Source organism: Lonchura striata, chromosome 8, assembly GCF_046129695.1.
Source record: "Lonchura striata isolate bLonStr1 chromosome 8, bLonStr1.mat, whole genome shotgun sequence".
Classification (NCBI taxonomy): domain Eukaryota; kingdom Metazoa; phylum Chordata; class Aves; order Passeriformes; family Estrildidae; genus Lonchura; species Lonchura striata.
Window position 1 is genome coordinate 16,096,919 of NC_134610.1, and position 27,278 is coordinate 16,124,196.

Consider the following 27,278-nt stretch of genomic DNA (forward strand, 5'->3'; position numbering starts at 1 on the left):
CCATCTGCGTTCCCACTGCTGGCACTGCCTCCCTTCCTCCTGTCATTTAACACTGTTCCTGCCTGCCCTTGTCCTGCTGGACTTTCCCATTCCTAGTCCTGCCTTTCCCTGCCGGCAGCTTGTCCCTGCAGGTCACAGTCATGCCTCCTGCCCTGGAGCTGCCTGGGCACTGCTCTCGTGCTCCAGGAGCCAATGGGTCTGTGACAGACAGTACCAGTGTGGTCTGCTGTCTCTCTGTACCCTCACCTCCTACTCTCCCCTCCCACGCCAGACTCGGAGACAGGTGAGGATGAATCCAGCGACCCCCAGGTGACACAGCGCAGCGATCTTCAGGATGAGACGGCCTTCAGCACCCCCACGGGTGAGCAGGGACACCTGGCTGGCATTCAGTCCTGACACTGGCTGCTGACCATGACTCCCCACAAGGCCTCTGCTGGCCAGGCTGTGAGGGTGTCCATGGAGAGGGATCCGTGATCCACCCATATAAAGGGGAGAGGGCCTGAGGCAGCAGGATGCTGCTCAGGACATGCTGGTACACCCCACGGTGGCTCAGCCCTCTCTGAGCAGGGTGTTGAGCTTGTCCTCACAGGCATCCAGTCTTGGCTCATCCCTCTTCTCTCAGGTGGGTCTGACACCCTCGTGGACGCCTCCATGAACACAACGCCGACCTCGGTGCTGGCCCTGTCCCAGGCAGAGGAGCGCTCCAGCTGGTCAGGCAGCCAGCAGACCGTGGTGGAGAAGGAGACGGATGCCAGCCTCTCTGCACGGGGACCCTACCTCCGTCCTGCTGCCTGGCCGCAGCCCCAGGGAACCCCAAGGCAAGCAAACACGCCGGCCCCACGTGGCGCCGAGGTCCGGCACCTGGGCGTGGAGCCGCTGGTGCGGGCATCACGGGCTAATCTGGTGGGCACGAGCTGGGGGTCAGAGGATAGCCTTTCGGTGGCCAGCGACCCGTACGGCAGCGCCTTCAGCCTGTACCGAGGACGGGCGCTCTCGCTCCACGTGTAAGTAGCCAGGGGAAGCACACGGAGGGGACATCGCACTGGGGCCATCTCCTTCCAACCCCTGCAGCCATCTCCTTCCCTCCACCTGGGCTTTCTTTGCCTTCACTTTCCCGGAGGAGTGGGGACTCTGAGCAGCAGGTAGCCTGTTCTTGGTGAGGTGGGAGCAACACAGCCTGGGGGGTGATGTAGAGTGGGGTCCCTTTCTGCTGTGGCCAGGTTGAGGCTGGGTGTATTCCCTGTGCCACTGCTTGAGCTGCAGTATCCCACCCGTAGATTATACCATGGGTATTTTCCTGTTCCACCCCAGCATGGTGCTCTGCGCAGCCCACTGTGTGGGGAACTGGAGGTGCACAGTAGCCTGGGACACACACTGGCAAGTGTCTGCCCACAGTAGAGGGGTGGCAGCAGGGTCCAGGGACATGCTGCCTCCCCAGATCCTGCTGATGTGCTCAGAGCCCCTGTCCCTCCTTGCTGCCTTTGGTTCCCATACCTGTGGGCCTGCTCCTTTGACGTCCATCTTGCTCTTTTTTTTGTTTAAGGCTGCTTCTTCCACCAGAACCTCATCTCCACCTTATGATTTCCATGCTGTGTTTGCTGAGCTCCTCTGGGGGCAGTGGGATAGGAAGATGTGCCCACAACAGCATGTGCACAGGCAGACCTTGCAGCCTTGGGGACCCCTTCTGGCCAGGCTGCACTGCCTCAGCACACCAGGACACCCCAGCAAACTGGGGCATCCCCCCAGCCCCTGGTCCTGTCTGCATGGTGGCCCTGGGTGGGGACTCACTGGGTGTTCCAGCATCACCCTGCTGCTCCACATGAGTACCCCTGTACAAGGGGTCCCGGCAGTCCAAGACTCACCTAACCCAGCCAGCTCCCAGTGGTCTTGGGGTGACCAGATGCCCTTGCTGGGACCCCTTGAGTCTGCAGTCACAAGGCTGCCCTGACTGTTTGACCCATTTGCCATGCCCCATTGGGCACTATGGTACAGGCTGGAAGCTGGGATGCGGCCAAGCAGGTACAAGGGTGGTTCCTAAGCCATGCTCCTCCATCTCTGCCCTTGCAGCAGCATCCCCCAGGGAGGCTACCGGAGAGATGACCTCCACAGAGGGCCTGTCTCTCCAAAGCCTGGTGCAGAGCCCCCGAGATCTCCTGCTGCTCTGCCGCTGACTGCCAAGCCACCCATCGTCCGCTCACCATCTCCTCGTGCTGGCACATGTCTGCAGCCGCCCACTGGCATCGTATCCCAGCCTGCTGCCCGTGGCCCTGGCGTCCCCTCCTTCACACCCGTGACCCCTCGCAAGAAGTCCTCGGTGCCAGCAGAGTACCAGGACATCGTTCCCGAGGAGTACGAGGAGAAGATCAAGAAGCCCAAGTCCTCTGGGTACTCACAGGGTAGCACACAGGAGTCCCGTCCGCAGACACCCATGAGCGACACCTCCGGCCGCATCTCCGTCCGGGCATCCCCCAAGCTGGTGCGTGCTGGCTCCAGGATCTTTGAAAGGCTGCAGTACTTCGAGGAGCGGCAGAGGAGCCTGGAGCAGGACAGTCCCTTTCCCACACGCTCCAACCTGCCGCTGCGCAAGACGCGCTCCTTCGACCAGCCCGGCACTGGCACGCGCCGTGCCAGCACTCCGGGTGGCTCGCGGGAGGACCTGCGGGAAGGTGGCCGCTGGGAGCCGGGCAGCACGGCAGCGTGCCGGCGCTTGGCCTTCCGGCAGAAAGCCGCATCCTTTGACGAGCGGGGCAAGTTCGCCAATCGCGTCTATGCCATTGAGCACAAATTTGCAGAGGAGCTGACCCGCATCAAGCGGACCGTCTCCAAGCAGCAGCTGCGGCGCTCCCAGGAGCTGTGCAAAGCCGGGTTGCCCCCGACACCGTCACCCCCAACGAGCAGCGAGCCCCCCGCACCCCGTGCCCCCCGCACCTCTTCCTCTCAGGGCGCCGGCGGACGCAAGGCACTGCCACCCAAGACCTGCCCGCCAGCAGAGAGCACACACGTCATCCAGCACCTGGCACTTTCCAGCGTGCTGTTGGTGGGACCTGATGGGGAGCCACTGCCAGGGGGGCAGCGTGGGAAGAGAGCCCCAGCGGGGGGGGGTGGGGCGGCTGGACAGCCCAGCTCGGTGGAGGATGCGGGTGCCAGGAGGGGTCTACAGCAAGAAGGCGTTGGGGAAGTGAAGAAGAAGGAGCAGTGGCCATTGGCACAAGCCAGCCCGCAGGGAAGGGTGGCCCTCTCGCAGGCGGGTCCCGCCGAAGGCAGTCTGTACCCGGATGGAGGCCCTGCCCGTGGTCCGGGGGCAGTGAGCGAAGCTCTGGCTGCCCGACTGGCTGTGCCCCACGGACTGTACCGGCGGCCAGAGACGCCCACAGAAGTGAGGTTCCTGCCTTGGGCAAAGCCGGGCATGGAGCAGGAAGCTCGTCTGGAACGAAGCTGGGCAGGACAGCATGGTGTGGGCAGGGAGGTGGAGAGAAGGCAGATGAAAGTGTCAGAGAAGAAAGAGAGTGGCCGGACGGCTCAAGAAGGCAGGAGCACACGGAGCAAGGGGAAGGGACGCCGAGCCAGGCCCACTTCTCCAGAGCTAGGTAGGGGCACGGCTTTCTGCCCTCCTGAGGCACAGAGCTGGTCTGGCCAGCCCCTGAGTGGGTTGGGGGACCTCCATCCTGCCCCTGGGAGGCATGGGGAGCCCAGGGGTAGAGGGACATGACTCTGGAGGCTGGGGTAGTTGGCACCAAGCAGTGCCATAAGACAGACCAGCCTGGCTGCCGGTTTGCTGGGCCTTGAGGTTGCAACACTTGTAATCTTCTCCATACCTCTTGTCTGGCACAGGAAAGATACAGCACACTGACTTGTGGCATAGAGCCCTGGTCTGGGGCACAGGGCACCCACTGTAACTTGTCCTGTCTGGGCCATGCTTGGTGGTCCAGGCAGGGCATGCAGCCCAAGCTTCCCCAGGGGAAGGTGGCTTGGCTGGACCAGAGGTGTCCTGCCCATCCCAGCATGCAGCAGTTAGACCAGACTATACCTGGGCTGGGAGCTTTTAGGCTCTGCTCTAGCCAGAGGAGTGCCAGGCGCACATGTCTGAGGCTCCTGGCACAGCCCCAGGACTTTTGTTCCTGTGCTGGGGCCATGAGAGGGGAGGGAGCTGGGAGGTGCTTGCTGATGTATTGGAGTGCAGCAGCCACCATCCCACGAGAGATTAGAGGAAGTTCAGGGTGGGGGGGTGCAGTAGGATATAGGACCCTCCTTCTTCCACACCCCACTGTCACCTCATTTCTTAAGCCCTAAGGGGATGTACAACAAGCTGTATGCTTCCTGCCCCTTCCTGGTCCCCTGTGTTGTCCCCACTGCCTGCTCTGTGCCATGGTGGATCCTGATGTGGCCTTTTCATCCACTGCATGGCCAGAGTACCTGCTAATGCCCCAGAGAGGGTGTGGTTGATCAGTGGGTTGGGAGATGCATGCTCTGCTTGCACACAGCCCAGCATGGCACAGAACCCACTCACTTCACCCTGCTGACAGCCACGGGGCCCATCTCTCCCTGTGCAGAGTCCTCAGATGACTCCTATGTCTCAGCGGGTGAAGACCCCCTGGAAGCCCCCATCTTTGAGATCCCCATCCAGGACATGGCAGTTGTCGTGGGGGCAGAGGTGCTGCTCAAGTGCATTGTCACGGCCAACCCCCAGCCAGAAGGTGAGCCGCCCTGGAGCGGGGTGTCAGGAGCACGAGCATGGCAGAGGGACTCTGCATGTCCATGTCCCCGCCCGTGCGGCATGAGTGGGACACCCAGCGCTGAGCTGGGTATCTCAGAGGAGGTGATGTGCCCACTCTGGGAGCACCCCTTCTGCCCTTCCTCCCCTCAGACAGGAGTGAAGTGCTTGGGCACTGCCTGCCAGGACAGGGTGCCTGCTGTCCCGCAGTGCTGGGCAGGACTGTTGGGAAAGTGGGAGAAGGGCTACTGAGCGCTGCGCGGGCAGGGACTGGTGATGCAACCTGATCTAGTGGGTGGCGTCCCTGCCCATGCCGGGGGAGGTGGTGTCGAAACGAGACGATCATCAGGGTGCTTCCATCCCAAACTATTCTGTGATTCTCTAATGCTCTGGGCTGCTCTTGGGGCAGCTCAGGTGGTTTCCCGAGGCCAGAAGCTTAGGGCTGATGGCCTCCGAGCACGCTGTGCACAGGACGTGCTCGGGGAGCAGCTGTGCATCCACGGCCGGTGCCAGTCTCCAAAGCCAGGCAGAAGCCCAGCCACTTTAATTCCCTATTCCAGCCTCCACTGGAGGGCAGGAGGATGTCAGGAAGCAGATAGGGACCAGCCACGGTCTCTCCGTCAGAGGGCCGTGGGATCCCGGGGCTGCTCCCCATAGCAAATGGGTCCTCAGGCCAGGCAAAGGAGCGCCTGGGACCCTGCGCAGACCCTGGGAAAGCTCGGCCTGTCCTGCCCACGCGTGACCCCCGCCTCTGCCGGCAGTGTCCTGGAGGAAGGACGGGGTCCCACTGCGGAGCAGCACCACGCGCCCCATCAAGGCGGAGGGCGAGCGGCACACGCTGCTGGTGCGTAGCGCCCGGGTGGCCGACGCCGGGCTGTACACTGTCACCGCGGCCAACGAGGTGGGGGCCACCTGCTGCAGCGCCATCCTCAGCGTGCGGCCCGGTGAGTACCGCGGCCCGGGATGGAGGGACGCCGGGAGGGAAGGAGGGAGGCAAGGAGGGAGGCAGACAGGGAGGGAGAGAGGGCTGGCGCCGCGGTAGGCTGGCTGCCAGCTCTGCCGCTGCTGTCACTGGGAAGAAACCGGCTTCCTTACCCTACAAGGCTCTGTCTGAACCAAAGCAGCTGACGTGCTCCCGGCAGCCATGGAAGGATACTACCGTGGGGGGAGCAGGGTCAGGCTGTGAGCATCCCCTGGCGCCCAGCAAGCAGCCCAATGTCCGGCCCCCACACCTGTCCTGTGTCCCCCTAGACATCGGGGTACATCAGCCTGCTCTACAACCCAGCAGACCATGTGGGCACCCCTGCCCTGAGCCTGCAGACCATGTGGGTACTCCTACCTCCAGCATGTGAGCCGTGGGGATAGCCCAGCCTACTCCCCAACCCGCAAATTGTGGGTATGTCCCTGCGCTCCACTCTGCTAGCCGCGGGGGGGCCCCCGCCCCACAAACTATTAGCTGTGGGGTCACCCTGCCTGCCCACCAAGCTGCCAGCCGGGGAGAACCCCACCTCAGCCCCCGCCGCTGCCACGGAGATACCCAGCCCGCTGCAGCCCCAAAGCCCTCCTCGTTCCAAGAGAGCGTCTCTGGACGGCAGGCAGAGGCTCAGAGCTGCCCCGAGGGCTGGAAGAACCCAAAACTTCCCCGCTCCGTGGTTAGGCAGGACTGTGTACTCAGGAGCAGCCGGGCACAGCGGCGGGGGGCCGGGAAGCCCCGGCAGACCCCGACCCGCCGCGGGCCCTCCCCCGCGCTGCTGGCCCAGCCCCGGGGGCCGGCCGGCGCTGGGACGGGGAGGGCTCAGCGGGCCGACGGCGCTGCGAGTTGGAGGCGCCCGGCACCGGCAGTGCCGCCGGCACCGAGGGCGGTTCGGCGGTGTGGCTCGGGTCGGCTCGCGGGGCTGCCGTGGCCCCGGTGAGTGCGGGGTGCTTCGGGGGCGGGGGGGCGGGTGCGGACAGGGGGAAGTCGGGCTCAGGCTCCCAGCTCTCCGCTGGAAGCTGCCCGCGGGTATCACGGAGGCACGGGGACACAGCCCTTGCCCGGTACCGGGAAGGCCGCCCGCCATCCCCGGCGCAGGGCAGGGAGCTTGGAGCGCTCCGGCGGCCGGCCGGAGGGGGCCAGCACCCCCATGGTGGCGACTGGGCTCCGTCAGTCCCCCGTGCCGGTCGCCGCTCCCCATCCCGTCCCGTGCCGGCCCTGTGTCCCGCACCCCTCGAGTCCCCCAGTCCGGCCCCCGATGGCGCGGACCGGCGGGCGGGCGGGCTGCAGGGGGGAGCGCAGCTGCCAATGTCACCTTCAGCCGTGCCGGCCCGGGCAGGGACAGCCATCCCGGGAATCCGGGCGGCTTAAGGATGGGAGCGCGGGCTGCTGCGTAAGAGCCACTTGAGCCCTGCTGTCGCCTTGCGGAATATCGTGTCCCCTTATCATCCCGCGGCGTGCTGCTCACCCCCTCCCCCGGCGCGGCCACGCACCCCTTCGCTGCCGGCCATTGCCGAGGCGGGACGTGCCGCGGGGTGGGTGTCCACCCCTGGAATGCGGGGTAGTGCAAAGGGGTGCCCTAACCCGCCTGTCCGGCTTCGACTGCTGCCAGCTCCTTATCCAGCCTCTTCTGTGCTAGCACCCGCTGTGGAGCGGCATGGGAACTTGTCCCCCACCGTTGGCCAGGCCAGCCCCATCACATCGGACGAGGAGTACCTGAGCCCGCTGGAAGAGTTCCCCGAGTCCGGCACCCCCCAGCACCGACCGGCCATGAAGCTGCAGCCAAGAGCAGAGCATGGGGCTGCCCGCGGCTCCCCTGAGACCACCTTTAAGGCTTCACCCACTTTTGAGGTGAGATAGCAAATCCCCCAGGACTCGTAGAGTGGTACAGTACCCTGTGACTCCAGTACTGTGGGCCTCGGTGCCAGGAGATGCTGGGTCAGGTCTTACTAGCCCTTGATAAGATGTGGGGTCCTTGCAACACCTGGGCAGGCTCCACCCCACCAGTTTCCCTGGTACTTCTATTGTGACAGGGGACAGACAGCCCTGGGTGCAGCGGTGGGGATGCATGGTCCTGTGTGCAGATGGTGCTTGCTGCTCTCTGACCCCTCTTTCCTCAGGTATCCTTATCGGACCAGTCAGTGCTGGAGGGGCAGGATGTCAGCATGAGTGTTCGTGTCCGTGGGGAGCCCAAGCCCATCATTTACTGGTGAGTCCTGCTGCTCTTTGGGGTCACAGCTGGGCAGAAAAGAAGGGGGCAGGCACAGTGACCTCTCCATTTGGGCATGGTTGCATGGAGCTCTGATCCTGAGCGGAGAGTGTTGGTGAAAGCTTTTTTTGGGGACAGCCAGGTTGAATGTGCAGGGCGAGGTATGACCATGATGCTCTGCCTCTGTCTGGAGCAGGCTGAGAAACAGGCAGCCAGTGAAGTATGGCCGCCGGCACCACGTGGAGGAGGCAGAGGGAGTGCGGGGGCTCTTCACGCTGCACATCCTGGCGGCAGAGCACACTGACACCGGCTTCTACACCTGCAAGGCCGTCAATGAGTATGGCACCAAGCAGTGCGAGGCCAAGCTGGAGGTCAGAGGTAAAATTCCCTGAGTATGTCACCCAAGTACTGAGAGGCCAGCTGGCTCTTAGTGCCCTGCATGAGCTGTGAGAAAGGGACCACTGCAGGTCCTCCACTTGGTGGTGTGACATAAGAAGGGGACAAGTCAGCTCCCCCTGTGGTGGCGCAGGTGGGGAACAGGAAAGTGAAGCTGCGTGTCTGGGGCTGTCCGCAGAGGCTGGCCCTGCAGCAGAAGGCATTCTGCCTTGCTCTCATCCAGATGTGCAGCCCTGGGTCCCACCTGTTTGCTGCTGTTCTAGAGCCCCACGTATCTGACCCAGACCAAACAGCTTCTCACAGCCCAGCTTCACTCCACATCCCCCCCCACACACACTTATGGGGCTAAGTGCTGCCCTTGGCTGATCAGGGAGGGCTTTTAGCCTTGGGGGCTCTGTAAGAAATGTCCTCATGCCCTGCAGCTTGCTCCCTCCTTGCCCCAGGCTACCTGCAAGCTCTGTGCTAGGCACAGGGCAACTTGCAGGGGGTCCCTCCCTGCCCATTTCCAGCAATGTCCCATAGGCATGGGACTTCACTGTCCACTCCCCTTTCCTTGCTATAGCTCCCCAGCCCTGCTGTGGTCCTCCTAGGACCCCAAAGTAAGTGTGCAGTTTTGAGGGGGTGAGGGGGGAGTTGGGACTGATAGCCAGGCTCTGCCTGGTATCCCCAAGGCCAGGGAAGGGGCCTGTGGGGATGAGTGATGCTGCCTCCCTCCTCTTGCCCTTTGCTGTGTGTGCCCTGCTCCCCCCAGCCCTCCCTGCTGATGGCTGCCTGAGCCCCCCTGAGCTGTGCCGATCCCACCCGGCCTTGGCTGCACCGCTTGTACGCTGCCGGGATTACGCTCCCAGCCTACAGCAAAGCACGGCGGCACCGGGGTGGGAGCGGAAGCTGTCCCAGTGTCCCACGACGGGCAGGTGCTGGGCTGCAGGGGTGATGGCCTAACCCCAGCCCTTCTTGGGGGGCTCAGCGGATGGCTCCGTGCCCTGTTGCCCACTCGCACCGCTCGTGCTGGCGCTGGTGTGTGTGTCCGTGCCGGTCCCGTGGCTGCCGCACTAACCCTTCTGCTTGCTGACTGCGGTTTTTGTCTGTACGCAGGGGGAGTGCGATAAGGGGGTGCATCTCTCAGAGCCGCGGCTGCGGGGCTCTTAGTTGGACACCTCTTAGGCAGTGGACCTCACCTTGTGTTATTACCTCCTTCTCCATCCGCCGCCTCGTCCTGGACGCACCGCGGGGACGCGCGGGCCCTCGACTGCGGGCCGGGGCTCGCCAGATGGCCGGGCAGGCGTGACTGAGGCGGGGCGGGGGGAGCAGCAGGGGAGCAGCAGGCGCCCCCTCAGCCGGGCCAGGGTGCCCATATGATGCTGTCTTGTCTCTTGCTCCATCCGTTTGTCCCTGTCTGTGTGTTCTGCTGCCTCTCTCTTGCTGCCCAGGGAAAGGGAGCAGGGAGCTGAGCCCAGGGTTGCCGCCGTGCCGGCCAGGGCTGTAGGGAAGGAGCTGCAGTGCGGTGGCAGCTCTATGACAGTCACCTTGGAGCACGGGAGACAGGAGACCCCAGGGACCCCACACGGGAACACTCTGCGTGAGGTGCAGGGGGGAGGGAGATCATTGGCCCCTTTGGCTTCACGGTGGCCACTCAGGTGCCAGCTTGGCCACCACGACAGACACATCCCTTGTAGCCCCAGGGCTTGGGTCCCTCAGGAGCATCCCCTGGCTGTGGGTCTCTTCTTCCCAGGGAGGGGGCTTGATGGGAGGGCGGGCTACGAGGCCGTGACCCTTTTTTTTGTAGCTCTAATAAAATCTGTTTGGTAAAGCGCTGTGTGGTGTGTTCCTGGCACGGACACCTCCCCTCACCCCCAGCCCCCTCCCTGCTCAGCTCTGCTTTCCACATCTCACCTCCCATCCCACCCTTCCCTGCTGCACTCCCTGCCCGCTGCACCAGGCCCCCTCCCTGCATGAACCACTGCCCTGCATGTACTCCCACTCCATCCCTGCTACCTCTCATGGTTGCTTTTCAGTTGCTGAGATGCGTCTCTCTCTTTCTTTCTCTCTCTCCCCGCTCCCCGGGCAGCTCGCCCCGAGTGCCAGTCCCTGGCCATCGTGGTTCCCCTGCAGGACTTGGTGGTCGGGGCGGGGGAGATGGCGGTCTTTGAGTGCATGGTGGCCGGCCCGCCAGACATGGACGTAGACTGGCTGTCCCGGGGCCGGCTGCTCCAGCCTGCACTGCTCAAATGCAAGATGCATTTTGATGGGCGCAAGTGCAAGCTGCTGCTCACCTCTGTGCATGAAGATGACAGCGGAATCTACACCTGCAAGCTCAGCACTGCCAAAGGTAAGTGGTGGGCATGCAGCTCCCCCAGGGGGGTTCTCACTCAGGGCTTGGCCCTAGTGGGGTGGAAAGACCCCCCTACCTTGGGCTCAGGGCTCTTGCTCTCAGGGATGTAGCTGTGAGTGATGGAGATACAGGGGGATAGGGAGTGCTGGTGCCCCAGGTGCTGGGAAGATTTCTCAGGGAAACCTAGTGTGCAGCACTTCTTGGACTCCTGTACCCTGAGACCTGCAGCTCTGTCCAACACCACTCCACTCAGCTTCTCTGCCAGCATGCATGTGGCTCCCTGAAACATGCATTGCTCCATGGCTGCACCAGGTAGATGAAGACCTGGAATCCAGCTGTCCCTGTCCCCTGGCTTCAGAGTTTCTGGGCATCCTGCTCCAGTACTGATGTGTTTCTGCTGGCTTGGGAGATCGTGGGGAAATGGGCAAGGAGTCATGGCTTCCCAACCTCTCCCAGCAAACCATCACTGAGGACAGCTCAGCAAGAGTTGCATGGGCCTCTGTCCCATGGCTCTGACACACTGTGCCTCTGCATGCTGCCCACAGCTCTGGCACACACAGAGTCCACTCTCCTGCCCACCTAGGCAGCAGCATTGGGGGGGCATTGCAGGGAGAAGCAGCATTCTCCCTGCACCCTGTGGTTGGTTTCTGTGCAATCCTCCATGAAGGAGGCTGTATTCCTGTGGGACTTTGAAGGTAGCAGCAGTTTGAGCCAACTCATCCTCAGGCAGGTAAAAGTGCCTGAGAATGGTGTTGCTCATCCTTACCCAGGGTGGGTGACAACACTGTCATTGCAAAGTGGTCCCTGCTGGAAATGCCCTCACCTGGAGCATCGAGCCTACTTGTGTCCCCATGCTGCTCCTTGGATGCTGCATGTGCTGGCACTACCTACTTAAGCACTGCTGCCCCATCCCCAAGGGGACAGGCCAGCTGTGATCTCCTGACCTATAGGAGGACAGGGCATTCTCTCATCCCACCTTGCTGCTGGCACCTGTACTGCTGTGCAGAAAGGAAGGAGGTGCCTGCTGCCATCAGAGCCCCAGCCCTGGGCATGGGGAGCTTACACACATTTGTGCCCCCTGCCCTGCACAGGGACAGAGCCTGGAACGCCACACACCTGGGCTCAACCCACACTGCGTATGGGGTATGCTCACGCACAGCCACACTGGTTGCTGGGTGGCAGCCAGGGGGTGTCACAGGCTGCCTCCTGCCCTGCACAGCCGTGTGCTGTGGGGGCTCACCAGTGCCTGCTCTCCTCACAGATGAGCTGACCTGCAGCGCCCGACTGACGGTGCAGCCCTCTGTGCAGCCGCTCTTCACGCGCAAGCTGGAGGACGTGGACGTGGTGGAAGGGCGGACAGCGCGTTTTGTCTGCATGATCAGTGGGACGCCCCCTCCGACGGTTACCTGGACTCACTTTGGTAACCCCCAAGCTCAGAGAGCTTGCCAAGGGCCCCTGCAGGGAGACCTCTCCTCATGTCCTTGGGGGCTGCACCCAAAGGCTGCACCTGGCTGGGACTGGAGTGGGATGCTGCTGCTGATGGTGGTGTGTGTTTCTGCACAGGCTTGCCGGTGCAGGAGGGGGAGAATGTGAGGATTCAGCAGGATGGAGGGCTGCACTCACTGGTCATTGTGCACGTGGGCAGTGAAGATGAAGGGCAGTACAAGGCAATCGCCAGGAACACCCATGGACATGTGGAGTGCTCTGCCGAGCTCTATGTGGAGGAGCCACGGCCATCTGCAGCCTCCCAGATGTAAGAGTTGGATGGTCACTGGAATCTGCTTCCCCCTGCTTGCTCCCCTCTGGGACTTGGCATACAACAGGCTTATGCAAAGCCTAGGCTGAGCTGGGGGCACTGCACCATGCTCCCATGATGAGCATGTGTGGGCTCTTGCAGCTCTAAGCTGGAGAAGATGCCATCCATCCCGGAGGAGCCAGAGCAGGTAGAGACAGAGACAGAGTGCTTCACCATGCCTGATTTCCTGAAGCCACTGCACAACCTGGACGTGGTGGAGTCGAAGGAGGCTGTGCTGGAGTGCCAGGTGGCCGGGATGCCCTACCCCTCCATCACCTGGTACCACAATGGCTCCCGAATTGACAGCACTGATGACCGCAAGATGATGCAATGTAGGACTCCTTGTTGCCTTCCCCACCCCCTGGGGTCCCTCTACATGGGGTGGGAGAAAGGGAAACACTCTTGGAGGAGGCATCACCCCCCAGGCCTTTACACCCCATGAGGCAGGAAGGGGAGCTCTGTGCTGCTTAGCTGGTAGGGTCTTACCTGTGTCCCCCTGTTCTCCCCCAGATAAAGACATCCATCGTCTGGTATTCACGGCCGTCAGCCACGCACATGCTGGTGTCTACAAAAGTGTCATTGCCAACAAAGTGGGGAAGGCCACGTGCTATGCACACCTCTATGTCACCGGTAAGCAGCAGCAGACACCACTTGGGATGTGTGGCCACTCACAGCCACCCTGCCAGGCTGTGACCTGGATTGTCGTGAGGTCCTAGGGGAATACGATCACAGGGCAGTTTAGTTCGGAGGGGACCTCAGGAGGTCTCTAATCCAACCTAAAAGTAGGGCCAGAAGTGCAGTTCTCATCTTGTGTGGTCAGGAGCCATCCCTGGACTACTAGGTCCTGCATGAAGCTTGCTGGTAGTGCCAGTCCCAGAGGGGCTGGCAGGCTGAGTCCTCACCAGGAAACCAGAAAGAATTACTGGTCTCATCCATCCCCTCTGCCAGCATCTCCCAGAGCATGAGGCAGTTGCCCGGATAAGCTGGGGCAGTGGCTATGCTTACATCCTTACCTACCTCCCCATGCAGATGTGGTGCCAACCCCTCCAGATGGGCCTCCCACTGTGGCCTTGGTGACTGGCAGAGCCATCACGCTGACCTGGAACAAGCCCAAGTGGCTGGACACTGCCATAGGTAAGGGGGCAGGGTATGGGCAGGAAGATGGCAGGGGGTGGGCAATGGGGTGCATGGGGAGCTCCACACCAGGGGCTCTGCACTGACCCTGTCCTCTTTCAGATCCTAACTCGGTGACCTATGTGGTGCAAATGCAAGTGCTGGGCACGATGCAGTGGGTGGTGCTGGTGACTGGTGTGCAGGACACCACCTACACAGTGCACAGGCTGACCAAGGGTGCCCACTACCTCTTCCGTGTCATCACTGCCACTCCCAAGAGCAACAGCAAGCCCTCCCCACCTGTGGGGCCCGTGCAGCTCCTGGACCGGGGTGAGAAGGGCAGTGGGGAGGGAGTGAGTAGCTGGGGTAGAGGTCTCTGTCCCTTGTTGGGGGGTAAGCTACCCAAGGCTGGGTGGCATGGAGTGCGCAGGGGTTGGTGAAAATGCATTTGGCAGGTCCCTACCTGGAGGAGGCCCCAGTCATCCTGGACAAACCAGATGTGGTGTATGTGGTAGAAGGCCAGCCAGCCTCCATCACCATCACCATCAACCATGTGGAGGCCACCGTCACCTGGAAAAGGTAGGACATGACACTGTGCCTTGTTGTCTGCCCCGTGCCTAGAATCACCCCACAGGATGCATAGAGAAGGACTTCCCCCCTCCATGCAGCCCACTGTGTGTGTGTGGGGGGCTCCTTCCCAGGGGCTGGTCTGGGTGTGCACACAAGGATGATGTCCAGGGCTCTGAAGAGTTGTGGTGGGGGGTTGTGGGGTGCTATCTGTAGGGTATTAAGGGGCAAAAGCCATTGAGAAGGCAGAGCTAGCAAAGGGATGTGAGTGCTTTGTGGGGGCTGCAGGGTGGGATCTGACTGTGGGTAAGGAGGTGTTCCTGGGCTGTGGGGTGGGATCTATCAATGGGGCAGTGGTCCTGCCTATGGAGCTGTGATGTGACAGCTGCTGTGCTTTCAGGGGTGGGCAGGTGCTGGGGGAACTGGAGGGCACGTGTGAGATGATGATGCCAGACGACGACCAGCACTGCCTGCGGCTGCTGCGTGTGGGCCGGGGGGCTGGGGGGCTGCTGGCCTGTGAGGTGAGCAACCGCCATGGCACTGCCCAGTGCACCCTCCGCCTCCGCCTCGCAGGTAGGTGCCCCTGCACTGGGAGGCCGTGTCCGTCTGCTGGGGGGTGGCACCCTGGAGTGCTCCAAGCCCATATGCTGGGGAGGGGCATTGCCCTGCAGGGTGGCATTGCCCCATGGTGCCCCATGCCCATGTGCCATGGGGGCACTGCCACATAGCATGACACCGCTCCTCAGTCCTTCACACTCACACGTTGTGGCGGTGCGGATCTGTAGGGTGACAAACACGGGGATGGTAAACCATGAACCATGCATTGGCACTGCTGCCCAGTGTCCCATACCCATGGGCAGAGGTGTCCCATAACTGTGTACGTGGGCAGGCAGTGCCTCATGTGTCCCCTAGCCAGGGATGCTGTGGGTGGCAATGCTGCAGGGTGGCCCATCCCTGAGTGTAATTGGGAGGCACTGCTCCCAGTGCCCTATAGCCAAGAACCATAAGAGACACCTCCCCAACGCCCCACCGTCCTCCACGTCCTTATGTAATGTGCATTACCGCAGTGCTCCATGCCTGTGGGCTGTGAGAGGCAGTGCCCCACAGTGCCCCACTCCAATGGGGTACTGCCGAATGCTGCGCAAACACCTGCCATTGGTGGTTTGCCCTGGAGAGGTGTCCCACTTCCATGTGCATTGCAATGGCACTGCCCCGTGTCACTCCATGCCCCTACCCCTACCTGCAGTGCCTCACAGCTGTACACTCCATGCCATGGCAGGGGGCTGGCACTGCCCCATGGTGCCCTATGCCCCATCTCTTGGCAGAGGCACCACGCTTTGAGTCCATCATGGAGGACATCGATGCCCAGGAAGGGGAGACACCACGATTCGCTGTGGTGGTGGAGGGGAAACCGCTGCCAGACATCATGTGGTACAAGGTGGGCTGGGAGCCCCAAACCCCTTCCTGAGCCATATTCCCACCAGACCTGCACGCTTCACTGCCTCACTGGGGCTGCTGCACTGGTGATCAAGGATGTGTCTCATGCCCTACCCATGGGGAAAGGGTGGTGGGAGTTGGTCAGGGATGAGACAGGACGCCCCCAATACCTCTGCCACCCCCAGGATGGGGAGCTGCTGGAGGAGAGCAGCCACCTGAGCTTCGTATATGAGGACAACGAGTGCTCGCTGGTGGTGCTGGGTGCTGCTGAGCCTGACAGTGGTGTCTACACCTGCACAGCCAAGAATCTGGCTGGGGAGGTCTCCTGCAAAGCAGAGCTGGTGGTGCGGGCAGGTATGGCTGACTGGCTTCCCAGCCCCTGAGGGCAGAGCCTGGATGTCTGGCTTGCTCCATGCCAGTGCCTTTCCTTCTCGCAGCCCAGCCCACTGCTGATGCCGCCATGGAGGAGGATGCGCTGCACAAGGCACGACGCCTGACCGACTACTATGATGTGCACGAGGAGATCGGGAGGTAGGTGGCTGCTGGCATGATGGGGCATCCTGGGCACTGCAGGGACTGGGGTACTGCAGCCAGGCTGCACCCTGGGGCTCCGACACAGGGGACTAAGCTTCATTATATGCCAGATCCTGGGGTGCTGGGGCTCCTCTCTGCTGTCAGTGGACACTCCTGTGCCAGCTTAGGGTGGGGACCTGGCATGGTCAGAGAAAAGCCAGGCTTGGGGTCTCCGTGACCAGTGCATGGTAACAGAGGCAGCTGAGGCTGCAAGCAGCTCCCTGCAGAGCGGGTGCCTGTGCCAGCTGCTCAGGGAAGGGAGAGGTCTCCTGCTCATGCACCTTCTTATCCTCCCTTATCCTGAACTGCAGGGGGGCTTTCTCCTATCTGCGGAGGGTGACAGAGAAGAGCTCCCGGCTGGACTTCGCTGCCAAGTTCATCCCTGGGAGGACCAAGGCCAAGCAGTCAGCGCGGCGGGAGCTGCACATTCTCTCTCAGCTGGACCACGAGCGCATCGTCTTCTTCCACGATGCCTTTGAGAAGAAGAATGCTGTCATCATGGTCATGGAGCTGTATCCTCTGGGCACAGTTCCATGGGTGCATAGCACAGGAGAGGAGGGGAGGCTTTTGTGGGGAACAGGTGGGCAGAGTGGGTGCAGAGGAGCTGGGTGTGGGGCACAATGGAGCATGGAATTTCTATGCTCCTTGACTGGGACCCAGGTGCTCTGAAGAGGAGCTGCTGGACAGGATGGTGAGGAAGCCCTCAGTGTGTGAATCAGAGGTGAGTGAACACTGTGGGAGCAAAGTGATATGGAAGGGAGGGATCCTGGGGACAGTGGGGTCTGTCTTAGCCTAGAGATGTGTAGGGCTCATTGTATCAGGCTACTAAGGGGGCCATAGCCTACATTCTCCTCTGCACAGGGCCAGTGTGCAGCCTGCTCACATTTGGGCTGCCCACTCTCCTCACTCGCTCTCTTGCAGGTCCGGTCATACATGCGGCAGGTCCTGGAAGGGATTCTCTACCTGCATCAGCACAGTGTCCTGCACCTGGACATCAAAGTGAGTGAGTCTTTACAGACTCCTCTTGCCCGCTGCCTCCAGTGAAGGCTTCCTGGTGTACTGGGTGGGGAGTGGTCCTGTTGACAGGGAACATTCATTCCCTGGGGAAAGCCCCTGCCTCCTGCCAAGCTTCCCTCTGCTCTGCACTGTCCTGTAGCCAGAAAACCTCCTGATGGCAGATTTGAGCAGCGACCAGATCCGGATCTGTGACTTCGGCAATGCCCAGGAGCTGACGTCTGAGGAGCCACAGTACTGCAAGTATGGCACCCCTGAGTTCGTGGGTCCTGAGATTGTCAACCAGACCCCTGTCTCCAGCGTCACTGACATCTGGTAAGGCTGGCCCTTGGGTGGTCGGTGAGCTCCCTGCTATGCCAGGAGAGACTGGGCACCCTGGAGGGCTTGTGATGTGCAGTAACTGTGCTCTCCTCTCTGCAGGCCTGTGGGGGTTATCGCATACCTCTGGTAAGTGCCCCAGTGTGTCTTCACAGAAGGGACACCCTTTCCACCCCCTCACCAGTTCCAGAGCTGAGACTGTGACCATGCACATGACTCCTTACAGACTCAGCCTCCCGTCCAGCTTCTCCTACATCTGCCCTCCCCATGGCACCAGGGCTGAGGTCCTGTCCTCAGCCTGCTATACTTGCCATGCTGTTTCCCATGTCCCCATGACCCCAGAGATGGGGCCTGGGGTCCTGTCCCCAGTTCTCTGTATTTTTAATCCTGTTTTTCATGGCCCCATGGCCCAGTGATAGTGTCTCCTCCTTGGTAGCCTGACAGGGATCTCCCCCTTCGTGGGGGAGAATGACAAGACAACGCTGATGAACATCCGCAACTACAATGTGGCCTTTGAGGAGAGGATGTTCCAGGGGCTCACCAGGGAAGCCAAGGGCTTTGTCATCAAAGTGCTGGTTAATGACAAGCTGTGAGTACTACAGGGTCCCCTTCTCCATCCCCTGCCCCTTCAGCATGAACTTTGTGCTCAAGGGAGGGTGGGGACCCCCATGCATCAGGGTGCCCAAGGGCAAGGCTAGCTGTACGGCTCTGCTGGGGTGCACCATGGGCAGCCAGATTCTCCTGCCCTTTTTCCCCTTGTCAAGCCTCTGAGCCTGGGTGGTTCTCACCCAGTGGTGTTGTTTCACAGGAGACCCAGTGCAGAACAGACCCTGGAGCATCCCTGGTTCAAGGTGAGCCGCGTCTTGGAAGTAATGCCAAGAGGCCACAGGGTTCCCTGAGCCTGCTGCAGGCTCCAAGGACACCATTGTTCCCTCACCCCACAGACACTGGCGAAGGGGAAGGTCATCAGCACCGACCACCTCAAGCTCTTCATCTCCCGTCGGAAATGGCAGGTGAAGGCAAGGGCTGGGGAGGGAGGGGGCAGGTGGGGCTGCGTCTTGGGCAGGATAGGGGGATGTGTAATGGCAGGATGCTGCCATGCCATGCACCTGAGCCTGACCCAGCCCACTCTGCTGGCTGCAGCGCTCACAGATCAGCTACAAGTGCAACATGGTGCTGCGGCCGATCCCAGAGCTGCTGGAGGACACGTCCAACCACCTCTCCATCGCTGTGCCCCGGCATCTCAAAGAGTCACCAGCGCTGTCATCCTCCTCAGACTCAGATGACCTGGATGAGCTGCCCTTCATCCCCATGCCACACCAGGTGGAGTTCTCTGGCTCCCGCATGTCACTCAATGAGATCCCCACAGACGATGAGACCATTGGGACATCCGAGGGGCTGCAGCCGGAGGGGGATGCCTCTGCCATGGAGTGGCAGAGCCAGGGCACAGGGAAGCCTGGGGTGGCCCTGGGGAAGCGGCCAAGGAGTGCTGGGCCACGGCGACCATGTGCAGAGGTGGAGGCACCTGGTTCCTCTGATGAGGAAGCGCCCGAAGCCCAGAAGCGGCCGGAGTATCCTCGCAAAGCCATGAGGAAGGGTTCCAGCCTGGAGTCCCCAGGGAGTGCCCGTCGGGGAGAGCTGAAGAGGGGCAGCTCTGCTGACAGCGCCCTGCTGCTCCAGCAGCTCCCGGGCACTGAGGAAGGGGCTGAGGCAGCCCGCGACCCTCGTGGGGCCCTGGCCAAGGCAGCCTCAATGGAGTTGCCAAGGAGAAAGGTGGTCTGGGCTGAGGATGATCATGCCCAGCGCCTGGAGCTGATGCGCCAGCGGCTGCTGCGCGGAAGCTCTGGGGACAGCAAGGTCAGTGGCTTGCGGGGTCCCCTCATGGAGACCCTGGGGGTCAGCCCTGACAAGAAAGTCTCACGGTCAGCCCGTCTGGAGGCACCAGCAGTGCCACGGCTGGTACGGGCAGCCTCCAGTGAAGCCACCTCACCGCGCCTGCTCCCCACTGAGTGCCGGCTGCAGAAGAGCAGCTCCTTCAGCCATGGGGATGCTGAGCCTGTCGTCCGGCACCGACGCTCCGGTGCGCCCCTGGAGATCCCACTGGCCTGCCTGGAGGCCCAACGGCTCAAGGAGTCCCCCTCTCTCTCTGCTCTCTCTGATGCTCGGCCCACAGTGCCACCAGACACTCCAAGCACACCAACACCCCCTCCAGCAGAGATTACTGTTCCCCAGGCCTCCCCTGCAAAGGCTACCTCTGGGAGGAGGCACGTCCCTGAGGAACATGGCCCACCTGGGGCCAGCAAGGCTGCCACCACCACAGGGAAGAAGCCCACAGACAGGGGAAAGGAGGAGAAGACACCGACCAAGGCTGCTGGAGCCAGTGGGGAGGGGGCTGCCAGGACAGGAGCTCCCACCCCACCAAAGTCCACAACCCCTGTTCCCCAAACCCACATAAAGTCTTCCTATGCCAAGATGATGCAAGTCATGGGAGCCACTCAAGGAGGGGAGACAGCCACCGAGGAGCCCCCACCAACAACCAATGAGCCCCCACCAAACATCAAGGAGACCCCACCAGCCAGCCCTGCAAAGCCCCCTACACCAGCACCAGCATCAAGGAGGGAGGTGAAACCCACCGGCTCCTCCAGCTCCTTGGTCATCCAGGACATCGATTCGGAGGAGGTCTTTGAGGCCAAGTTCAAACGGGGCCGCCAATCATCCCTCACCCGGGGGCTGAAGCTCCTCACCCGCTCCCGCTCCGAGGACCGGCACCTGGCCGGCCCCCCAGTCTCTGACGAGGGCATCTACCGTCCTACACCCGCCGGCGTGCCCCTGGAGCTGCGCAGGGACCGGCCCACCGGACTGGCAGCCAAGTCCAAGTCGGTGCAGGACCTGCATGAGGTGGAGAAGGACGGGGGCTTCTTCCGGAGGATGTCCATACTCATGAAGCGGACCCCGCCTGCTGAGAGGAAGAAGAGCGTGGGGGAAGACGGAGGCAGCGAGACCCCATCTGGTGGGCGCCGCTTCTCCTGGAGCATGGCTCTGGCCAGCTCCAGGGAGCGGAGGGACTCAGAGAGCCTCAAGTCAGAGCCGGGGGGTGGCGGGGAGAGCGAGTCACCGGCGGTGGCTGTGCGGAGGAAGATCAGCGCCACGATGGAGCGGGTCTCGGCGCGGCTACGCAGCGTGTCGGACGAGCGGCCGGAGGGCGAGGGGTCCCAGCAGCTCCGCCGCGCCAGCTCCGAGGGCGAGAGCTTGCGGCCGGGGCCGGCCCCCTCCTCCGAGTCCCTGCGCTCCGAGGCCAGCACAGGCTCCTCCGCCTCTGCCAAAGGTGAGCGCCGAGGGGCGATCCCGGGGGACGCTCCTGCTGGCAACCCACGGCCCAGGCGCTGTGGGTACGGCGGGTGTGGCCGCCGCGGCCCGGTCCCGCTCTCACCTGCCCCGGGTGCCCTCAGGTGGGGGTGACAGTCAGAAGAGGTCCCGCTGGGAGCGCTGGGGGCTCTCCCGGGGCAAGAAGGAGAAGATGGCCTCACAGCCCAGCATCCCCTCCAGCCTTCTGCGGGAGGAGGGACTCGCCGCCGGCCGGCCACACGCGCCCAGTGAATCGGGTAGGTGCAGCCCCAGGACGGGATGGCGGGTGTGTATCCCCACCCCAGCCTAACCCCCACTCTGCTTTCCAGATTTCCCCCCTATTTTCCACATCAAGCTGAAGGACCAGGTGCTGCTGGAGGGCGAGGCGCTGACCCTCTGCTGCCTTCCCGCTGGCAGCCCAACCCCACGGATCCTCTGGATGAAAGGTGGGGCGCTGCCTGCACTGCCTCGGTGGGTGGGCTCTGATGGGCACCGCATCATCCCACTCCTCTTCTCCCCCTGCAGACAAGAGGTCCCTGCAGCCGGACAGTGGGCTGAACGTCGTCTCCTGCAAGGACGGACGGCAGATGCTCACCATTGCCAAGGTCTCCAGGAAGGATGCAGGGCTGTACGAGTGTGCAGCTGCCAACATCCTGGGCACGGCCATCAGCTCCTGCATGCTGGCTGTGGCACGTAAGGAGGCTGGGGGTCCTCAGGAGACAGGAAGAGCACAAGTCGGGCACATGGCTGGGGATCAGTTGGTGCGGGTGACTTCAGTACTGCTCTCCCCATCTTCTTGAGACTTTTGGGGCTTTTGAAAGAGGACAGGCTGGTTTTACATGAGCATTTCCAGCGTCTCTGAACCCATGTGTTGTTATGCCCTCTCACTGCAGCAGCTCTGCTCTGCCGCTGGCTGGACACCCAGCCCACCCTGTCTGCACCCTTGCAGGGCTCCCTGGGCGGCCAGGCACCCCGGAGATTCCCCAGAAGTACAAGAACACGGTGCTGGTGCTGTGGAAGCCTGCTGAGAGCAAAGCCCCCTGCACCTACACACTGGAGCGCAGACTGGAAGGTATGTGGTGCTGCCTCCCATCCCCTGGCAGCCACAGCCAGGAGTATGGGCTCACAGAGGGGCACCTAGGACAAAAGTGCCCAATGTCCTCACTGTCCCCTGTGGCTTGGCAGAAACAAGGACAGGGGACAGTGGGCTGCCCCTGTCCCTGATCTGCCCTCACCTTATCTTTCTTCTGCTTTGGCAGGGGAGCATGAGTGGAAGATTGTCAGCACTAGTATCACTGACTGCTACTTCAATGTGACTGAGCTGCCTCCTGGGAGCACTGCCAAGTTTCGTGTGGCCTGTGTCAACAAGGCTGGGCAGGGACCCTACAGCAACCCCTCAGTAAAGGTGCATCTTGAGGCAGCAGGTGAGCAAGCCCTGTCCCATGGTCGTGGGGTGGCCATGGGGCCACCTGTGGCCTCTGGGCTGCTTTGGGGACCTTGAGTCCCATGGCATCTTCCCCCCAGGGCTTTGGGAAATGAGGTGCCACTTACAGTCCACTCCTAGTTTACCCCCACCTGGCTCACACCTCCCTTTGCTCCCTGTAGATGCCCGAGCTGCCCCAGCCAAGGATGTTGCTGTCCCCATTCCTGAAAAGGTGGCTTCCAGCCGCTCAACCCAGACACCCGAGGAGCAGCTGGAGCCGGTGGCTGCAGCAGCCCCTCCCACCACACCACCACGCAAGCACAAGGGAGTGGTACAGAAGGCAGCCGGAGCAGAACAGGAGGGTGCCCCCACAGGGGTCCTTCCACCTCCTGCACTCCATGAAGAGGGTGTGCCACCAGATCCTGAGCTTCCTCCCAACATCACTGTCTATGTGCCTCCTGAGCTGATGTTCACCCCGCCTCGGACTGTTGCCTCTCCTCATACAGACACCCCCACTCCGGGCTCCCCTGCACCCCCCACGGACACTTCCCCCCCACCCCAGGCTCTGTCTCCTTCCAAGTCCCCCACCATTTCCCCAGTGTCAACCACGCCCAGCTCAGCCCCCACACCATCTCCCACCCCCACCACCACACCTTCACGGAAAATGCCTCCCTACATGGTAACCTCCTTCATCTCCATGCCCCCCACATCACCCCCTGCGGTGGAGCCCACCACCACTCCCCCACCCTCCAAGGAGCCCCCAGCTGCTAGTGGGGCCCCAGGGGCAAAAGACAGCACAGCACTGCGGCAGGGTGTCCCCCAGAAGCCATATACCTTCTTGGATGAGAAAGCAAGGTGAGTAGTGGTAGGACAAAATGCTGTGCCGGGCTGTTCTTGCAGCACCCCACGCCAGGGATGCTGAATCCTGCCCTATGCCACAGAGGCCGTTTTGGGGTGATCCGGCTGTGCAAGGAGAATGCCACAGGGAAGCACTTCATGGCCAAGATTGTGCCCTATGAGGCGGAGCGGAAGCAGAGCGTGCTGCAGGAGTATGAGATCCTCAAGGCGCTGCACCATGAGCGCGTCATGGCCCTGCATGAGGCGTACATCACCCCCCGCTACCTGGTGCTCATCTGCGAGAACTGTGCTGGCAAGGAGATCCTCTACAGCATCGTGGACAGGTACAGCTAGGCACAGGGCCACTGGGGACAGTTGCTGGTATGGGGCAACCTGCTGATGGCACTTGCCCCCCCAGGTTTCGCTACTCAGAGGATGACGTGGTGAGCTACATACTGCAGCTCCTGCAGGGCCTTGAGTACCTGCATGGCCGCCGCATTGTGCACCTCGACATCAAGCCAGACAACATCATCGTCTCAGGCACAAATGCCCTCAAGATCATTGATTTTGGCAGTGCCCAGACCTACAACCCCCTCGTGCTGCGGCAGCTGGGGCGGCGTGCTGGCACTCTGGAATACATGTGTGAGTGAGGCACCATGGGTCTAGTGGCATGGGGATAGGGACACAACTGGGGCATGCTTATTCCCAAAGGTGTGCATGTATGCCTGTGCTCTGGGGGACTTGGGAATGGGGAGGAACTGTGTCCTTGGGGAAGGTGGGAGGCCTTTGGGATGCTGGGGCTGTCTGTGAATTTCTGTAGTATCACTGGGGTCAGTGGAAGAGTCTGGGTGCTGTGGGGCAGGGAGGTGTATTGGAGGGTGCAGTAGTGGAGTGCTGTGGCTGCTCTGGGTGCTTGGCTGCTATGAGTGTTGGGAATGCTGTGGGTGTTGGGGATCCTGGGGATCTGGGACTTCTGTAGGTGCTGGGCATACTGTGGGTGCTGTGTGTGCTGGGGCTGCTGCAGATGCTGGGGCTGGTGTCTCTGTGTATATGACAGACCTGCTCCCCTGCCCACAGCGCCAGAGGTGGTGAAGGGGGACCCGGTGGGCTCCGCAGCAGATGTCTGGGGTGTTGGCGTCCTCACCTACATCATGTAAGAGAAGGGGTCAGGGGGATGAGAACCTTGAAGTGCAGTCAGCCCCACCCAGGACTCGGTGCCACAGAGGACACCAGTGGTGGTGGGCTGAGGGATGCTGTAGCCCAGCAGACCCTTCCCAGCTGGACATGGGAAGATGAAGTCATCCTGGGTAGCTGTGGCTTTTCAAACCGGGGATGGGGGGAAGTGGGACAGCAAGTACCCTCCCATCGCTGTCCCCCCAGCCCATCACCCCCTCCACCACCACAGGCTCAGCGGGCGGTCACCATTCTTTGAACTGGACCCCATCGAGACGGAGAACCGCATCCTGGCAGGGCGCTTTGATGCCTTCAAGCTGTACCCCAATGTCTCGCAGACTGCTGCCCTCTTCATCCGCAAGGTCCTCACTGTCCACCCATGGTGAGTGTCCAGCCTAGCCAGGGAGGACACATGGCACCAGACTGTGCCTGTGACTGAGCCAGCTCCCTGCCACATGTGATCCCTCCAGATATCAGCAGTGGGAGCCTGGAGTCCATCACTGCTCTTGGAGAGGGCTGGGACCCCCTGGGTCTTGCAGGGCAAGGGTGGTGGCTGAGTTTGGGGGTGGAGCAGCAGTGGGTACCCCGGCAGTCCCTGATGCAGAGCTGGCTCTGCCCCAGGAGCCGCCCCACGGTGAAGGACTGCTTCGCCAACGCCTGGCTCCAGGACGCCTACCTGATGAAGCTGCGCCGCCAGACCCTGACTTTCACAACCAACCGCCTCAAGGAATTCCTGGTGGATCACCAGAGGCGCCGTGGCGAGGCTGTCACAAAGCACAAGGTCTTACTCCGCTCCTACCAAGGTGGCCAGCCACCAGGGCCACAGTAACTGGTGCCTTGGCCACGGCCATGAGGGGCCGGGGAGCCAGAGGAACATTCCACGGGCCGCAGTACGGGGCGGCTGAGGAGGAGCCGGGACACGCCAGGATGAGTCCATGGACCTCACGTGCTGCTGTCAGGGACGATGGTGGCCAGCAGCATCACTTTGGCAGTGCCGATGAAGAAGAGGTGCTGCCGCAGCCAGACCAGCAGTGGGGTCTGGAAGCGGGAGGGTGGTGGGAAGCCTTGCTGCAAGGAACAGAGAATGTGGCAGAGGGTCGGGGGAAGAATGGGATGCAGACAGAGGGGCAAGGAAAGCCCCGGGTGAGAGGGGAAGAGGCGCCAGTTTGCTAGCCAGCCCTGGCCACATGGATCCCATCAGCCGTGTGCCTTACACTGCAGCCTGCAGCTGCCCCTGGCAACGGTGTGGCAGTCCTCGTGCTCCCCTGGTTTGCACACCAGCACCAGAAGACTGAGGTTGCTCCAGTGGTTCCTGCAGAGAGGGGCTTGCTCACAATCTCCTACCAGCCAGCACAGCCCCAGTCCTTACAGCTGGGAGGGGGGGCTGCCAGCCCCCCACCTTCCACTCCTCCTAGCCCTGGTCCTGGCAAGTGGGTTTGTGGCTCCAGGACCGATGCCGGTGCCTTCCCTGGGGCTGTCGGCTGCACCTCGTGCCAGGGTGGGGGACTGGCAGGCACCCCCTCTTTGCAGGGGGGTGCCCAGGTGCCATGCACACCTCCTGTGTCTGCTCAGGCCCACGCTGCTCGTGCTCTGCCCACCCAGCTCCAGACCTCGCCTGTACCCCACTACCAGCCTGCCCGCCTGTCCCAGACCCCTCACACCTCCCACCTGACCCCGAGGTGCCTTGCCCTGCCCTGTGCCCCCTCCTCAGCCCTCCCCAGCTGATGACACGATGTGGGGTGCCCCGAGCAGGGGAACAGGAACAGCGGCTGGGCGCTCACCTTCCTCATGCTGCTGTAGAGATAGGGCTTTATTTATTGATTTTGGGAAGAAGGCGTCTGCTCATTCCAGTCCCCATTCCTGTCCCCTCCTCTCTGCCAGGCTCTGGAGTTGCCAATGTCCCCATGGTTTGGAGCAAGCAACATGCCAGAGCAGCAATAAAGACCCTGAGCAGCCCCTCCAGTTTCAGTGCCTTCCTGGGAGGGAATTGCATGAGTGTGAACTGCAGCCCCTGGTATCTTGGGAGGGTCCTTGCCCCAAAACCTAGGGACCCGAGTCCAGAAAGATTCCATGTGAGGCTGGGCTTCCATGTTGGAAACCTGGTGAAAAAGAGAAGCTGTGAAGTCCTGGGGTGAACGCAACGGGGCTGATTCACATGGCTCTCACGTCATGGAGTGAAAACACGGAGTGCCAAAGGGCCTGATGGTGGCTGGGACAGCGGGACAGCAGGGCAGGGCTCCTGCTGCGGGCATGGCAGGTGCCGGTGAGGGACCCGATGCCTGGCTATAAATACCCGCTACCCATATGAGGCCGTGCCGTGCCGGCAGGGACTGCTCCGGTTACAGCCCGTCGGTGCTGTCCTGCCCCGGCAGGGGCACAGGCACCGCCTGGTGCCGCGGGCACTCGCCCGCGTCCCGACACGCACACGCGGCTGCAGAGCCGCGCCTCCGCACGCCGTGTGTCCAAGGGCCGCTCAGGAGCCACGGTGTCCCCGCACGGCGCTCCGAAGCGCTGGGGCACACACACTGCCACAGCGCCTGCCCTGCACCTTCCCGCTGCCTGCACAGACACACGGCCAGAGCCGCTACCCGCACTGACCATCGCTACCCGCACTGACCATCACCCCCGCACTGACCATCCCCACCTGCACTGACCACGGCCCCCACACTGACCATCACCCCCGCACTGACCATCCCCACCTGCACTGACCACGGCCCCCGCACTGACCATCACCCCCGCACTGACCATCACCCCCGCACTGACCACGGCCCCCACACTGACCACGGCCCCCACACTGACCATCGCCCCCGCACTGACCACGGCCCCCACACTGACCATCACCCCCGCACTGACCATCACCCCCGCACTGACCACGGCCCCCACACTGACCATCACCCCCACACTGACCACGGCCCCCGCACGGCCGCAGCGCCCCGCAGTGGCCGCGCTGTGAGCTGCGGGGGCTCCCGGCCCTCAGAGCGGGCGCGGCCGCCCCCTGGCGGCGAGCGGCCGGCAGCAGGGCCCGGCCCGGCGCTGACGTGTCCCAGCCACGTGCACGGAAG

At 62.4% G+C, this 27,278-nt stretch overlaps 2 protein-coding genes across 3 annotated transcripts in view; one reads left to right on the forward strand and one right to left on the reverse strand.

Moving 5' to 3' along the window:
- Positions 1 to 14,573, reverse strand: part of LOC110468386 (tubulin alpha-5 chain) — an 85,034-nt gene extending 70,461 nt beyond the window's left edge. Inside the window, exon 1 of the mRNA XM_021526303.2 lies at positions 14,567 to 14,573. The gene's annotated coding sequence lies outside the window, so the exon portion shown is untranslated. The remainder of the gene's footprint in view (positions 1 to 14,566) is intronic.
- Positions 1 to 26,178, forward strand: part of SPEG (striated muscle enriched protein kinase) — a 38,556-nt gene extending 12,378 nt beyond the window's left edge. For both annotated transcript variants that reach the window (XM_021526305.2, XM_077784972.1), the window contains 40 exons: positions 272 to 361; positions 623 to 1,004; positions 2,068 to 3,587; positions 4,551 to 4,694; positions 5,473 to 5,655; positions 7,324 to 7,535; positions 7,805 to 7,893; positions 8,090 to 8,271; positions 10,358 to 10,618; positions 11,883 to 12,041; positions 12,185 to 12,374; positions 12,519 to 12,748; positions 12,927 to 13,046; positions 13,446 to 13,550; positions 13,653 to 13,859; positions 13,985 to 14,108; positions 14,497 to 14,669; positions 15,422 to 15,534; positions 15,719 to 15,887; positions 15,971 to 16,064; positions 16,418 to 16,618; positions 16,767 to 16,827; positions 17,028 to 17,105; positions 17,263 to 17,435; positions 17,541 to 17,567; positions 17,875 to 18,027; positions 18,247 to 18,289; positions 18,383 to 18,451; positions 18,582 to 20,763; positions 20,888 to 21,040; positions 21,113 to 21,229; positions 21,309 to 21,476; positions 21,733 to 21,855; positions 22,043 to 22,207; positions 22,389 to 23,061; positions 23,148 to 23,387; positions 23,462 to 23,685; positions 24,121 to 24,196; positions 24,449 to 24,598; positions 24,838 to 26,178. In XM_021526305.2, coding sequence (XP_021381980.2) covers positions 272 to 361; positions 623 to 1,004; positions 2,068 to 3,587; positions 4,551 to 4,694; positions 5,473 to 5,655; positions 7,324 to 7,535; positions 7,805 to 7,893; positions 8,090 to 8,271; positions 10,358 to 10,618; positions 11,883 to 12,041; positions 12,185 to 12,374; positions 12,519 to 12,748; positions 12,927 to 13,046; positions 13,446 to 13,550; positions 13,653 to 13,859; positions 13,985 to 14,108; positions 14,497 to 14,669; positions 15,422 to 15,534; positions 15,719 to 15,887; positions 15,971 to 16,064; positions 16,418 to 16,618; positions 16,767 to 16,827; positions 17,028 to 17,105; positions 17,263 to 17,435; positions 17,541 to 17,567; positions 17,875 to 18,027; positions 18,247 to 18,289; positions 18,383 to 18,451; positions 18,582 to 20,763; positions 20,888 to 21,040; positions 21,113 to 21,229; positions 21,309 to 21,476; positions 21,733 to 21,855; positions 22,043 to 22,207; positions 22,389 to 23,061; positions 23,148 to 23,387; positions 23,462 to 23,685; positions 24,121 to 24,196; positions 24,449 to 24,598; positions 24,838 to 25,045 — 10,031 coding nt within the window. In that variant the 3' untranslated portion in view covers positions 25,046 to 26,178. The remainder of the gene's footprint in view (positions 1 to 271; positions 362 to 622; positions 1,005 to 2,067; positions 3,588 to 4,550; positions 4,695 to 5,472; positions 5,656 to 7,323; positions 7,536 to 7,804; positions 7,894 to 8,089; positions 8,272 to 10,357; positions 10,619 to 11,882; positions 12,042 to 12,184; positions 12,375 to 12,518; positions 12,749 to 12,926; positions 13,047 to 13,445; positions 13,551 to 13,652; positions 13,860 to 13,984; positions 14,109 to 14,496; positions 14,670 to 15,421; positions 15,535 to 15,718; positions 15,888 to 15,970; positions 16,065 to 16,417; positions 16,619 to 16,766; positions 16,828 to 17,027; positions 17,106 to 17,262; positions 17,436 to 17,540; positions 17,568 to 17,874; positions 18,028 to 18,246; positions 18,290 to 18,382; positions 18,452 to 18,581; positions 20,764 to 20,887; positions 21,041 to 21,112; positions 21,230 to 21,308; positions 21,477 to 21,732; positions 21,856 to 22,042; positions 22,208 to 22,388; positions 23,062 to 23,147; positions 23,388 to 23,461; positions 23,686 to 24,120; positions 24,197 to 24,448; positions 24,599 to 24,837) is intronic.
- Positions 26,179 to 27,278: the final 1,100 nt, after the last annotated feature.